Source organism: Centruroides sculpturatus, unplaced genomic scaffold (genome assembly GCF_000671375.1).
Source record: "Centruroides sculpturatus isolate CEXI.00-Female unplaced genomic scaffold, Cexi_2.0 scaffold3, whole genome shotgun sequence".
Classification (NCBI taxonomy): Eukaryota; Metazoa; Arthropoda; class Arachnida; order Scorpiones; family Buthidae; genus Centruroides; species Centruroides sculpturatus.
In genome coordinates, this window is record NW_019384366.1 from 1644673 (window position 1) to 1658318 (window position 13646).

The 13646-nt window shown below is 31.2% G+C and overlaps 1 protein-coding gene and 1 pseudogene across 2 annotated transcripts in view; both read right to left on the reverse strand.

Moving 5' to 3' along the window:
• LOC111612559 (formin-like protein 12) overlaps nucleotides 1–4351 on the reverse strand; it is a 74126-nt gene extending 69775 nt beyond the window's left edge. The window contains exon 1 of one of the 2 annotated variants that reach the window (XM_023353789.1): nucleotides 4117–4351. In XM_023353789.1, the coding sequence (XP_023209557.1) occupies nucleotides 4117–4143 (27 nt within the window). In that variant the 5' untranslated portion in view covers nucleotides 4144–4351. The remainder of the gene's footprint in view (nucleotides 1–4116) is intronic. The other variant, XM_023353796.1, reaches the window with a different exon arrangement.
• Nucleotides 4352–6798: 2447 nt separating this feature from the next.
• On the reverse strand, nucleotides 6799–9293 carry LOC111642691 (annotated as a pseudogene).
• Between the last annotated feature and the right edge of the window lie 4353 nt (nucleotides 9294–13646).

Genomic DNA, 13646 nt, shown 5'->3' on the forward strand with positions numbered 1-13646 from the left:
ATAATTCATTGCAGATGTATGAAATAAGTGAAAAAAGAAATACTAAGAGGGATATCTACTAAATACTAAACATCAGGTCACTAAGATACAAATGCCTAAGGAAACTGTTTTTAAAATTTTATCATATCACTTCATTTCTATTTTATTTATCAATTAATAATAATAAAATAAAATCTAAAAGTAAATAGAAAATAATTTTAAAGTCTAATATCCAATAACCAGTAATAGATCGCAAAGTCACTCATCATTCAGTTGTTATTAGCTACAGAAAACTAAATTTAGTTCAGATTTAAAATGAGTACCAGCTTTTAATATTAAAGATTAGGTGTGTATGTGAAAATACAATCAATGATTTTTTTAATATAATTAAATTATAAAAAACTTGTTTTTTAAAAAACAGCTAAAATAGTAATGGAATGTTCTTTCTAATATATTTTCAATTTCTCTTATATCAGTTTTAAAAACAAAAATTTTTAATTAGTTAAAATTGTTATAACAAGATATTTTTAGAATCATTGAAAAGTTTATTTTAACAAAATAAAAGGTCTTATTTTAATTTATTCTGTTTTACTCTATAATCATAAAACTATATGGCTTCAAAAAGAGTAAAGGAAAGCAAATTGTTTTTAGTTTTCTGGCTCTGTTATATATAACAAAGGAAAAGTATGTCAATCGATCAAAAAAAAAAAAAAATTTTTGGACTCAAAGGACCTTGAATTGTTGAGAAATAAAAAAAATTCAGGGTTTTTTTTCAGTATGTATGGATATGCATGTGAGGGGGACAAATTTGTTCATTTCTGAAATTTTGTCAAGAGGTTTGTGTATTAGGGAAATTAATGCTATTAAATTTTGTTAAAGGTTGAGGGGTGGGGAGTTAAAGGGGGTTGGTGTCATATCTCAAATAGTCTCTGACTTAATGATGATTTTACTCTTTATTAGCATTTACAATTTTTTTTATAAATCCCTTCTCTACCCTCAAAATTAAGTATTTTGCCATTTTTTAATAATGAAATATAACAGATGGTGCCACACACACAGTTTTAAATGTTGCCAGAAAATTTAAGCAACTCTGCTGAATTTTTTTCGATTTATTGTTCATTAACAAATCCAATAATCTTTTACAAAAAAGTTTAAATTTATTAATGTAAATTTCATAAGTTTACTTTTTTGTTATATCATCAAAATTATTAACACAAAAATTGAAAAAATGAACGATACCGTTTAAATTAGTTACTTATAAGTTTTTACACTATTTTTAGACATTAACATTAGCCTTCAAACTGATGTGAAAACATTATTGTGAAGAGTAAGGAAAGAATGAAATTTACATTTGTGTATATACGGTCTACTTGAACCTTGTTTATAATAGGACTTATACTGGTGTAGTTTGATTAGCAAATAGAGGAGATCTTACTCAAAAGTCAAAACAAAATATCTTTATTTTCACCTGTGCATTCAGATGAAAATAGATATTTTTTTAAAATGTTCCTCTCAACTACTTTTAACATAACAACATATTTTATATATGAAATACATTTAGTTTTATTAGAACATGTTTAATACGTATGATTGATGCTACACAACTACAAATTATTTCATTACACCTCACAACATAATTTTTAATTTTCTAAGAGGAAAACACCAATTTTAAAACATTGCTCCCTTTATTTTTGTTTAATTATTGATTATAAGCACCAATTCACTGCATTGCAGCAGTGGCGTGTCGTCCATGAAAGCTGTGGATGCGCCGCTTCCCTTGTATTTTCTAAAATATACATATCATGCAATTATTTTCATATTTTAACGTACTTTGAATTAATTAAAATTAATATTTTATTATAACTGCATTATGTATCTTATTACAAATTTCTATACTACATGTGAAAAAAATAATAAGATTGCTCTAGTATATTCGAATATGAATTCGTATGTGCATATTTCCAATGGAAGCGTTGTATTTTCGAATACGGGACAGCTTCCTTCCACGAAAAAAATATGTAAAATTGTGTAAAGCAACCAGATTACAGGCATTCGTGCATGCTACACACCAAAATATAATATAACGCTTCCAATGAGTCTATTCAGGGCCGGCACAGCTTCCCTATCATCAAATGCCACCGCACGCCACTGCATTGCAGTCAGAATTAGTATAGTTTATTAAAAAAAAACCACACAAAAACCTATAAGTAACTTCTTTTTCTAATTAATTGAATTGTTAATTTAATATAACTTACATGTATTTGTATAATTTGTGTTTTATGTATAAAATGGTACAAAAATTTTGATACATTTGTTTCTTCTATAAGTTGCAGGATAAAAAAGAAAAATTACAATGCAAAATTAAAGTTTTATTCATGGAAATTTTTTACATTAAGAGCAGGATATAACATTACTTAAATGTCTCAAGAAGCAGTGACTTGAGGAAGTTGCCATGTTAACCTAAGCTGACAGCACCAGATTCTTTTTTTTTAAAATAACTCCAAAGAAAAGTCTACACAAACAAGGCAAGAATCTTAGCTGAACTGAAAATGAACATTTAACATGAAATCACCTATGTAACTCCTGAAACTTTTTTTAAAGTGATGGGGAAAAATATTACAGTACCTCAAGTAGGTGGTCATTTAAGTGACATCTTCCACAGTTAATGGAAAAAGTTTCCACGAATGAAACTTTAATTTTACATTTTAATTTTTTGTATTTCTATTTTACTCTGACTCATAAAAGATACAAATGTGTTAGGCAGTCCAAGACAGAATGTCCTATAAAAAGAGTATGTACTGTGTACTAAAAAAAAACACTCCTTGTAAAAAGTAAATCAAATTTTAACACACTGTTTTAAGATACTTTTTTTATATTTTAAATTTTCATCAATTCTCAAGTTATTTAAACACCATAGCAGGCAACTGCAGAGCATATTTCATAAAAATTTCCAAAATTATGGTTCTTTCTAATGTATTTGTTCATAAAGGATAGATCATAACTGGTATTATTAGCAGTATTTCACTATACACTTATCAAATTTACTCTAATAAAATACTGAATACTATTATCCTCTCTTGCTTTAACAATTCTTGCCTTGAAAAAAAAAAAAAAAACTATATACTATTTGAAAAATTATTAAAGCATTAGATATTTTTAATAAAATTCAATATTTGAAATATGAACTTCTACAATTCCAGCAATTTTCTGTTGTTTCAAATGCTATAAATTTAAGATTCTTTTGGATGTTTTGGTCTCATACTCAATACTATAACCTACTATAATCCGTAACCATCTGTACTAAATGAGTTATATACATTTGCATGGTTTCAACTTTTTTCATGTTATCAAAATCCAAATATTACACAAGAAATAAACATTTAATACAAAAACTTTATTGAACATACGTAGAATATTATTACAATGAAAGTTATATAACGCACTGTTTTCACGTGTATGATAACTCCTTCATTGTAATAATATTCTACATGTGTGTAATAAAGTATATTTGTATTAAATATTTTTTTAAAAATAAGGCCATTCAAACTGGCTGAAAATGTTCAAAAATTTAAATAAAAAAGCTGCATTTTAAAAGGTTGTGTTGAGTTTTGAGTACTAAAAAAATAATAATTAAAGACTTATCATTAAAGAAACACACAGATGATTCAATATTTGTTTCTTTAAAAACAGCCATCAAATACATGTAATGTTCTTTCCAAACAGAACACCATTACAAATATTATTCTCATACCTATGAGTGGTGAGCAGTGTTTTTAATCAAATGTTCCGGCTTTTGGGTGTGTTTAAATATTATTCTGTTCAATAAGTATTTTTAAATAACAAAGATGAAATAATGTGATGTTATCTGAAAAAAGATAATAAAAATGACAACAAAAATCATAATTTCACATGAATTATTGATCATTTGTTTTTTAATCTTATGAAAATGAAATTTCCATTTTAATGCTGATATTTTGTCTGAATATTAAATTTATTAAGACAAGCTTATCAAAAAGATATTATTTGAACCAATACACATTATTTTAAATATTTTATTTCTAACCTAACCATATTCAATGATAAATCAAATATATGAAATCAGGTAAATAATTCATTCTTTTCTTAACAGATACTTACAGGATTTATAATAGGCTGAGCACACATTTTTCTTCTAATTTCAGATTATAACAACTCGAATCAAAATTTTTAGAAATACAATTAATATTTGAATTATTCCGATTTATTCATATCATGTTGTTAATACCGAAAATGTCTCCGAGATTCTTCCAAGTATTTGTAATAATATTCAAAACTGCATCAGCTGCACCACCTTTTAAAAGTCCATTGCAGATTGATAATGCGACACCTGGTAGTCACTAACTTCGACTTCCGGAATCGAGATTATAATTCGCTGTACGGTAGTTTCGATACGACAACGTATTTATACATGCTAAAAATGTATTTGGACGCCCCTAATTGCGACACGGCCGGTTTTAGAAAGTTGATTCCGAGCTTTATCGTTACTGTGGATTGAGACAAGAGAGAATAACAGAGATCTTAATTGCTTGACAGAATTTATAGTCTTCTCTGCAATCGACCCGTCTCACACGGTCGGAGCTATAAACTTATTTATAGCTCCGGCCGTGTGAGACGGGAGACCTCCAGGATTGTAGACCGATCTGTTTAATTTATTAAGTAAAAAAAAAGTCAAAAAGAGCTATACTGATTTGAAATTTTACATCAGAACGCTTCCCACATGGAATTATAATTCCAAACACATGTCAAAAGTGATTCTAATCGAGTCCTTTTGAGATGCCTATTCAAATGAATATCTTTGCAACCGAAGAAAACGAGCAACTTCAAATAAATTCTGTCAAGTCCATCCGATAACTTAGATAGATGACACTGTTACTATTCATTTATTCCACTGTTTCCTATATCTATAAGTCAAATGACTATCCGCAGACACTATCAAAATGTTACAATTATATTGGAATATATTTTGAAATATTAGTAGACTATATCAAACTACTATAAACGTAAACTTTTCATATTAATTAAGCTCCGATTTTGACCAGAGCCCGAGTAATTACGCCGAAAACTTAGATTCGCCCACTATAAAATCCGATATAGGATAAAGTTGTCATACGTCCCGACTTTTCGGGATTTGTTCGTTTGATATATTTCGTCCAGATCGGAAAATGTTTCCCGAATTCCCGATTTGTTCATTTCTACCCGAAAATATTCTGATTTGTATTAAAAACAATCAAATAAGAAATGTAGATGTTTGAAAATTTTTAAGAGGTCATTTTTAGCAAGACCATTATGGGTTTGACCAGCAAGATCGTTGAAAGGAGGAGAGCCGGGGTTTTTCCACGGACCCGAAGAAAAAAGTACGGGTCTATACTCTGTAAATTAACGTTATTTTTCTAACAGAAATAAAATCTTTAAGATGCTTTTCATTAACAAAGAAGCATTCTATATATTTCATTTGTTTCAAAACAAAATGGCAAAAGAGATCCGTTCTACATTCGGACCCCATACAAAGTCTCGATGACCTGTCGGCCAGGTCCACACACCGGGACGGCCGGTGTGTGAAGGACAGGATCCGACATATTCGGATGGACCACCTATCGAAATATTCTTGGGGTTTTAGACCGTCTGGATTCGAGCAGTAGGCTGTCACCCTAATCACTCAGTCATCTGCCCGTTATAAACATAACTTATGATTTTTAGTAGCTAGATGCACTAGCCTTATCAATATACCACATTCCAGGGCTACGGAGTCGGTAAATAAACACTCGACTCCGACTCCGACTCCTGATAATTTTAGTAAGCCGACTCCGACTCTGGCAAAATTAAATACCAAATCATTTTATGGGGGGCAGAGGCGATCATAGGGGTATCCTACTTTGAACTCTAAAAAGAGCTCCGGGCTCTCTGCCCAAATACTTTTATACATAAGCTGTTTTTCAAGCTCCGATGGTACATAAAAAAAAAAAAAGACAATTGTAAATAACGAAATGAATTTATTAAAGTTAGGTACAGACATGGTTACTTTTCGACATAATCACTGTGAAGATTGAAGCATTTGACATATTTGTGGATGAGCTTTTCCATTCCCTTGTGTGGTGATTTCTAGTAACCGTGAACAAATCAAAAGGCGAGATAAGATTAACGAGAACATTTATTAGCTTACATCCGACTTGGATCTTACACAAAAGACATCTGCTATTGTGAACAATTGACGAAATAAAAGTATACATTTATCAGACAATAGACAAAGACTCAGTTTGTAAACAATTTACCTTTTGTATATACAACTGACACTCGATCCAGAGCGGTCTTTCAATGACCGGACATAACAAATGAACAGATGACGCTTAACTTAAGCGCGGTGTACAAAACGAATATGATTAATCTTAGCACCTTGTCATAGAATGTTGCCGTTAGTTCAATTAAAAACTGCGATCTAGCTACTTCAGCCCCTTGTTCAGAAAAGAAAAATATGAACTCTGATCAATTAGTCTGGTTCATTCAGAAAAATAGAGTAGTCTACTTATTTAGAGTAGGGATAATAAAGGATTGATCCAAAATATTTAAATTCAATTGGGTCAAAATAATTTTACTACTAAACACAAATACTACAAAGAACACTACAAATTTAATAAATTAAATTGATGTAAAATAAATGAATTATTAGAAAATATAAAAATATTTTTAAAAATTAATAAATACATAAGGTTAAATAAATGACAGACAACTTATTTTTCTTTTAATCAACAATTTAAAAAACCCCATCAGATNTACATAGGCTAATAAAATTTATTATTTTCTACCAGAATACAATTTTGATATACTACTATTTTAATATTAAAAAAAAAACTAATTGTCTTACAAAATTTGAGTTTTAAATCGTGTGAAATTTAGCTTGAATATGAAGATAAAAAATGTTACTCTGTATAAAAAATTTATATAATAGGAATTCGAATTATTGAGATATTGTATTATTCTATTGATTCGTAAATGTTCTTGCCCTCTTTATGTCTTGCAATGTAATTTCTCTGGATAAGATTTTCTATTCGCGTTTTAACATGGGCACTATTAATTTCATATTTGCTTTTTAGCTGTCGAATTACTTGCGAAACAAGCAAATTATGTTCCATCGTTCTTGAATATTTCATTACCCTCAGGATTACTTCTTCAATATCATATTTTCTGTTCCTATTTGCATTTCTAAGTATTTCAATAGAAGATTCTAACTTTTCTTTCTCTTCAATATTTTTTATATAAACATAACTCGTCTTGGAAAAAAATAATTTATTAACTTTAAAGATATGGTCCGTTTTTATTAAATAACTTTCTGGTATTTTAATTAATATTTTCTGCGACATTAATCCAGTTGTTAATATTTTTAATTCTTTTCTGAGATCTTCATCGCAGATTTTTGTCTCATTGGCTATCTCTTTGAAAGTAGCAGTTTTTCTCGTATTGAATAGCATCAAAATACACATTTGGTATGTAGAGAGGTTTAGAGTATATTTCCTAGATTGATATTTATTAATCGGAAGAGTATTTGATGATGATGATGATAAATTTCCGTTTTCAGTTTTTCCATTCATAGAGTTTTCATAAAAAGCAACTTCAACTTCTGCCCTTCCCAAATGCGGTTGTAATATGAGCCTACATTTGGAATGAATTTTTAAATATTGTTTTAAAAATCCTTGAAGAGGTTTCTTTAAAATTTTTGGAATATTGCATTCTGTTATCCTTGATTTGATCGGCCAAAATGCCGTAGTTAACACATTTATTCTCATATCTACGGAACACGTATTCAAATCTCTTTGCTTGCGCTTAAAATTTTCGGTCAGATTATTGGAATAGCATATGTCCCAGATCATTTGTTTCAATTTATAAGTCATATGACTGCCAAGTTCTGCACTTAACTTTGAAACCATATCTAATTCAGTATCTATCATGTTATTTTTGTAATCCAAAAGTCGTTTCATTAAGAAATGTTCATAATAATGTATCAAAATATCTTTATCTTTTAGATATCGACAAATTGTTAAAATTTTCTTTGTGATTAGTTCATTTTCTTCTTCTGATACTCGTTTATCATTTTTCCTAATTATATTATCGAGATATAAAGCTAAGTATTCAGGACATTTAAGATTCCAAGATAAGATATACTTTAAGTCATCAAAGAGGATGCGATTTAAATAGCTGCAAGAATTAAAACATTTTTTGGAAATACGATCAAATTTTTCTTTTAAATTTAACAGAGAAATTATGTATTCATCGTATTTAAGTTCTCTTTCTCCATTTAATTTCTTCGCCTCCTCTTTAAAACATAAACTTACATATTTTATTATTGTTCTCAAGCAGTCATCAGTGAAACTATATAATCGGTATAATTGAGAGAGATCGTCAAACATTTCATTTTTTAGCATATGAAATATTCCAGAATTCTCATTTTCCATAACTGTTTTAAAATGTTTCCGAATTAATTCTTCTTGCAATAATTCCATAATGTGTTTTTCAGTTTTTCTGCAAAAGCAAATTTTTGCTCGACGAATTTCATCAATGATTATTTTATTAACTTTTCGAATATAGACTGAAGAATTATTTTCTAGTAACAATATATAACTTTGCTTTTTATAAAACTCTTCCGATTCTTTTAAAAAATATTTTTCAAACTCTTCCTCGTAGACAGAATTCGAATCAATTCCCAAAGCAACCAACATATCACATGCATTTTTGATATCAAATCTGTTTCCGAGTTCTCCTTTCCTTTCATTTTCAATCATTTTGAAAAGAGTGCGCCGGAAATGACAGATGATATCTTTATATTTCAAACCATTATTTAAGAATAAAATTAAACCAAGATTATATATATTTTCTACCTTTTTCTCATTCACGTATCTCCGATCTAAATATATAAATAAATAACGAATCATACACATAATCACTTGAAAATCATTCCAAGCTTCATTAAGTGTCTTCATGAAATAGTTATTGAAAGAAGACAAAAGCTTCTTACGGATTTTATGTATTAAGAAAATTGTTATAAGCTTTTTTAATTCGATGTACAATTTTTCTTCTTGATTATTTCTTACCATAATATAAACATCTCTATATAATTCTTCGAATTTTACTTCAGATGTTTTCTTTTCTTGAATGTCACGTATTACATTTTTTAAAACTAGCCAATGATCATTTGTAGATTGAAAGTTAGTGGCCATCACGATTACAATAATTAACACTTTAAATAATTTGTAATTTATCTGCAAAACAATCAAATTATTTTTTATTTCTTGAGATAACAAAGATATGATATAAGCCTGCAAATACTTGCGCAACAATATAAGTTTCTTTTTTTAATTTTGAAAACGTTTTGATTTTAATGTTATGATATATATCATTATTATCTTAAAAGAGATTAAGATTCCGAGATTCTGAAAGAGTCTAAAATTTGAGATTTTTTTTTAAAGTTAATATAATTTTCATTTTTATTATATGTTGGTTGTTTGCACTTGAAAAGCAAATCAATTAATCATGTGTTTTTAGTCGGACTCAAAATATGAGGTTTATTAGAAAAGCTTAATTTCATTCTCTTTTAATTTATAATTAACCCAAATCCGTGCGTAGGATTTTTAAAAGGACAGAGTTTTAAAAAATCCCATTATTTTTTCATAACGTATTTTATTAATTTTTATAACACAGCAGCAGGGCTGCTTAGTCTGTAAAAAAAACACTGGACTCCAACTCCGACTCCGGCAAAATTAAATACGAAATCATTTTCTGGGGGAAGAGGCGCTCATAGAATGTTACCCTACTCTGAACTCTAAAAAGAGCCCCAGGCATTCATCCAAATACTTTTATAGTTAGTATTTTTAATACTTAACTTACATTAATATTTATTTGTATAAAAAAATTAATTTTTAACAAATATTTAATGAGAGGAAAAGGGGGAACGATAAAATTCTACATCTACATATCTTTATTCTACAGCTTTTGCACTTCAATTTCGCCTCTCCGGAAAAGTTTGTCTAACTAAAAAGTGTGCGATCTAGCTACTTCAGTCCCTTGTTCAGAAAAGAAAAATATATACTCTGATCAATTAGTCTGGCTCATTCAGAAAAATAGAGTACTTATTTAGAGTGGAAATAATAAAGAAATAAATCAAAAATATTCAAATTTAATTGGGCCAAAATAATTTAACTGCTAAACACAAATACTACAAAGAAAACTATTGATACATATTTAATAAATTAAATTGTTGCATTTTGTATTTAAAAAAATGAATTATAACAAACTACAAACAACCTATATTTAAAAAATATAAATATAAAATAATTTGTCTTCCATTTAAATAAAAGAAAAACTAAATTAAATTTAAAATGCCGGAGTCGTAGTCGGAGTCGACGCATTTTTCCCGACTCCGACTCCTCTGGCCAGAAATTCCTCCCGACTCTGACTCCGACTCATCAGCATAGCATTGGCGTGCCGTGACATTTGATGATAGGAAAGCTATGTTTCTGTAAGAAGCCGACTTCCAGGGGCAATCAGTTAATTGCGCTCCATTAATGGTTTAAGGCCCATTTGTATTCGTTTGTTCGATAAGCCAATAAAAACCGTAGACTTCTCTAAATGTATTTTTTTATATCACAATTACTTTCTGAATCGCTAATCACGATATAAGGGCTACAATTAAAAATAAAATAATAAAAACTTACTTGGTGAAATAAAATGTATGGTGGATATACATACCTGGTACAAAATATTCTTCAATTGTATGAATATACTTTTAAAAAAATTATAATTACAGTAAATATAGCTTTGTAAAGAAACATACATAAAAATAACAAAATATTCTTTACTTTTTAAATCTTAAAATAATCCACTTAGTCAAATAGCTCGCTACGAGAGGGTAATGCAGGGGTGGCCAACAGTTTTTGCCCCCGGGGCGGATTGGAAAGAAAACTTTTTTTACGGGCCGAACCAGAGGCTGCCCTAGGAAGATTTTAAGATGGTGCGAGATCTCATTGTGGTGTCACCCCGTAGAAACTGAACTGTAGATAGAGATTACAGATACATTTTTCACATTATCTTGCTTTATCAACGCTCTTCGCTGTACTTACGAGATTTGTAATGGAGGGTTAACTCTAAACGCACAATGAGTTGTTAACCTTTTTTTTTTTAGGTGTCAGAATTTTTCATCCAGCTATTCGGACGACTTTAATACCTGATATTGAAAGATTGATCGCGGGCCACATAAATTCATTAGATGGGCCAGATCTGGCCCACGGGCCATATGTTGGCCATGCCTGGGCTAATGGATAGAATCAAGCTACGGTTACTATGGATGCGAATTCTGATGAAATTTGGTTCTGACGAGTTCTGACGAATTCGTCCGAACAAGCAAATACTTATTTTCCAATGAGAGTGTTTACTTTGGCAGCGAAGGGCATGTCAGAACACACACGATGTAGTCAGAACCATTCGAGCGTTCAAACGAGTTTGATTTTTTCGTGCGTTCTGACGTTGAATTTCGAGTGTTTTGGTTTTTTCAACATGGATATTGATAAATTGATTAGTCTTGTATTCGAGAATAGGTGTTTGTGGGACATGAAAGATAAAAACTATCACAACAGAGATATTTCTCATTTTGGTCTCATTCTGAAATACTCGAAAACAGTGGCGTACCGTAGTGGGGGCGGCAGGGGCGGCCCGCCCCGGGCGGTACTTTTTAGGGAGCGGCAAAATTTCACAATAAATAATAATAATATTTTGTAAAAATTTGAAACATCCTAATCCATACTTGCATCGCGTCTACGATAGTGCTATCGTCCAGACAGTCCGGGAATCGGCTCGTCGGGTGAATCACTTTTTCATCCGAGGAATTCCTGCGAAACCTGCTGACCCTTTTTTTTATTTGCTTGTATGATTGATTTGCGTTCATATACACCATCAATGTCCAATAGAACTATTTTAAACAGGTCGCTGCACTACACCGAGTTTTTCATTGCTTGTTCTGTGACAAAACTGAATTTTGGTCTTTTAAATTGAAATACCTAAATAAGGGGGGCGAAATTTTCCTCCGCTCCGGGCGGCTGACACCCACGGTACGCTACTGTTCGAAAAACTTTTGCGGGTTGTCCCACAAATCTTGATGTAACATTTGAACTCTTCCTTATCGTCTCTTATAAAAAATAAGTGGTTAACTTAACATGCTCTGTTTTCTTACCACCTACCAACAATAACTTAATCAACGGACTTTTAAGAAAATAAAATTCATCAAGTTCGACCATTTTGCTGGGAGGCAGAAACGTACTATCAGAAAACGCGCACAGTGTAACCACCTTATTCTGACGAGGATTTCGGACGTACTCGTCAGAACAAAATTTCATCAGAATTCTCATCCATAGTAACCGTAGCCTCAGGAGTAGGTTGCACTGCACGCGGACTGCCAGATCCCGTAGGTGCGGATACCGGTCAATCTCAAAAGCCCCTTTTGTCGCTCGTATACCTCAAAGGACGCGACAAGGTTGTTGTATATTTTAAACGTTTCTCACCATAGCTGTAAAAATCTAAATTTGTTAAACTTAATAGTCATTTGTTTTCTACAGTGGCGTGCCGTCATTAGAAGCGGTGGATGCGCCGCTTCCCTTGTATTTTCTAAAAAATAAATACATATTAATTTTAATTATATGAAAATAATTGCATAATATTTTATTATAACTGCATTATGTATCTTATTACAAATTTCTATACTACACGTGAAAAAAAAGATAAGATTGCTATTGTATATTCGAATATTAGTGGCGGAGTAGCGGAGTGGAAACGCTGTATTGTCAGCATCCAGAAAGCCAGATTCGCGCATGCGCTTTACAGTGCACCAACCTCACCCGGTTTAGCCGGTGGAAGCCTATGACCCAGTGGCGTACCGTGGGTGTCAGCCGCCCGGGGCGAAGGAAAATTTCGTCTCCCCTTATTTAGGTATTTCAATTTAAAAGACCAAAATTCGGTTTTGTCACAGAACAAGCAATGAAAAATTCGGTGGTAGTGCAGCGACCTGTATAAAATAGTTCTATTGGATATTAGTGGTGTATATGAACGCAAATGAATCGTACAAGCAAAAAAAAAAAAAACAAAAAACAAAAAAAGGTCAACAGGCAGGAATTCCTCAGATGAAAAAGTTACTAATTCACCCGGCGAGCCGATACCCGAACTGTCCGGACGATAGCACTATCGTAGGCGCGATGCACGTATAGATTAGAATGTTTCAAATTTTTACAAGATATTATTATTTATTGTGAAATTTTGCCGCCCCCACTACGGTAAGCCACTGCTAGGATGGCTGGCGTACCGTAGTGGCTGCTACACGCAGCGGCGGCCTTATCCATTGCGAGGCCCTGGGCGGCAGATCTTTGCGAGGCCCTTGTCCTTTGTGCAAAGTATGTGAATTGAAATAGTAGGCACTTATTAATATTAATATATACTGTACTATAAATTAAATTTATTTTATTGTTATAACTAATAGCCAAGGATAAAATAAAAAGTTTTAAATATCAACTTTTTTCTACTTGGTTGTTGCGCGAGGCCCCTCCAAGAGCGAGGCCCCGGGCGATTGCCCTGCTCGCCACCCCCTAAGGCCGCCACTG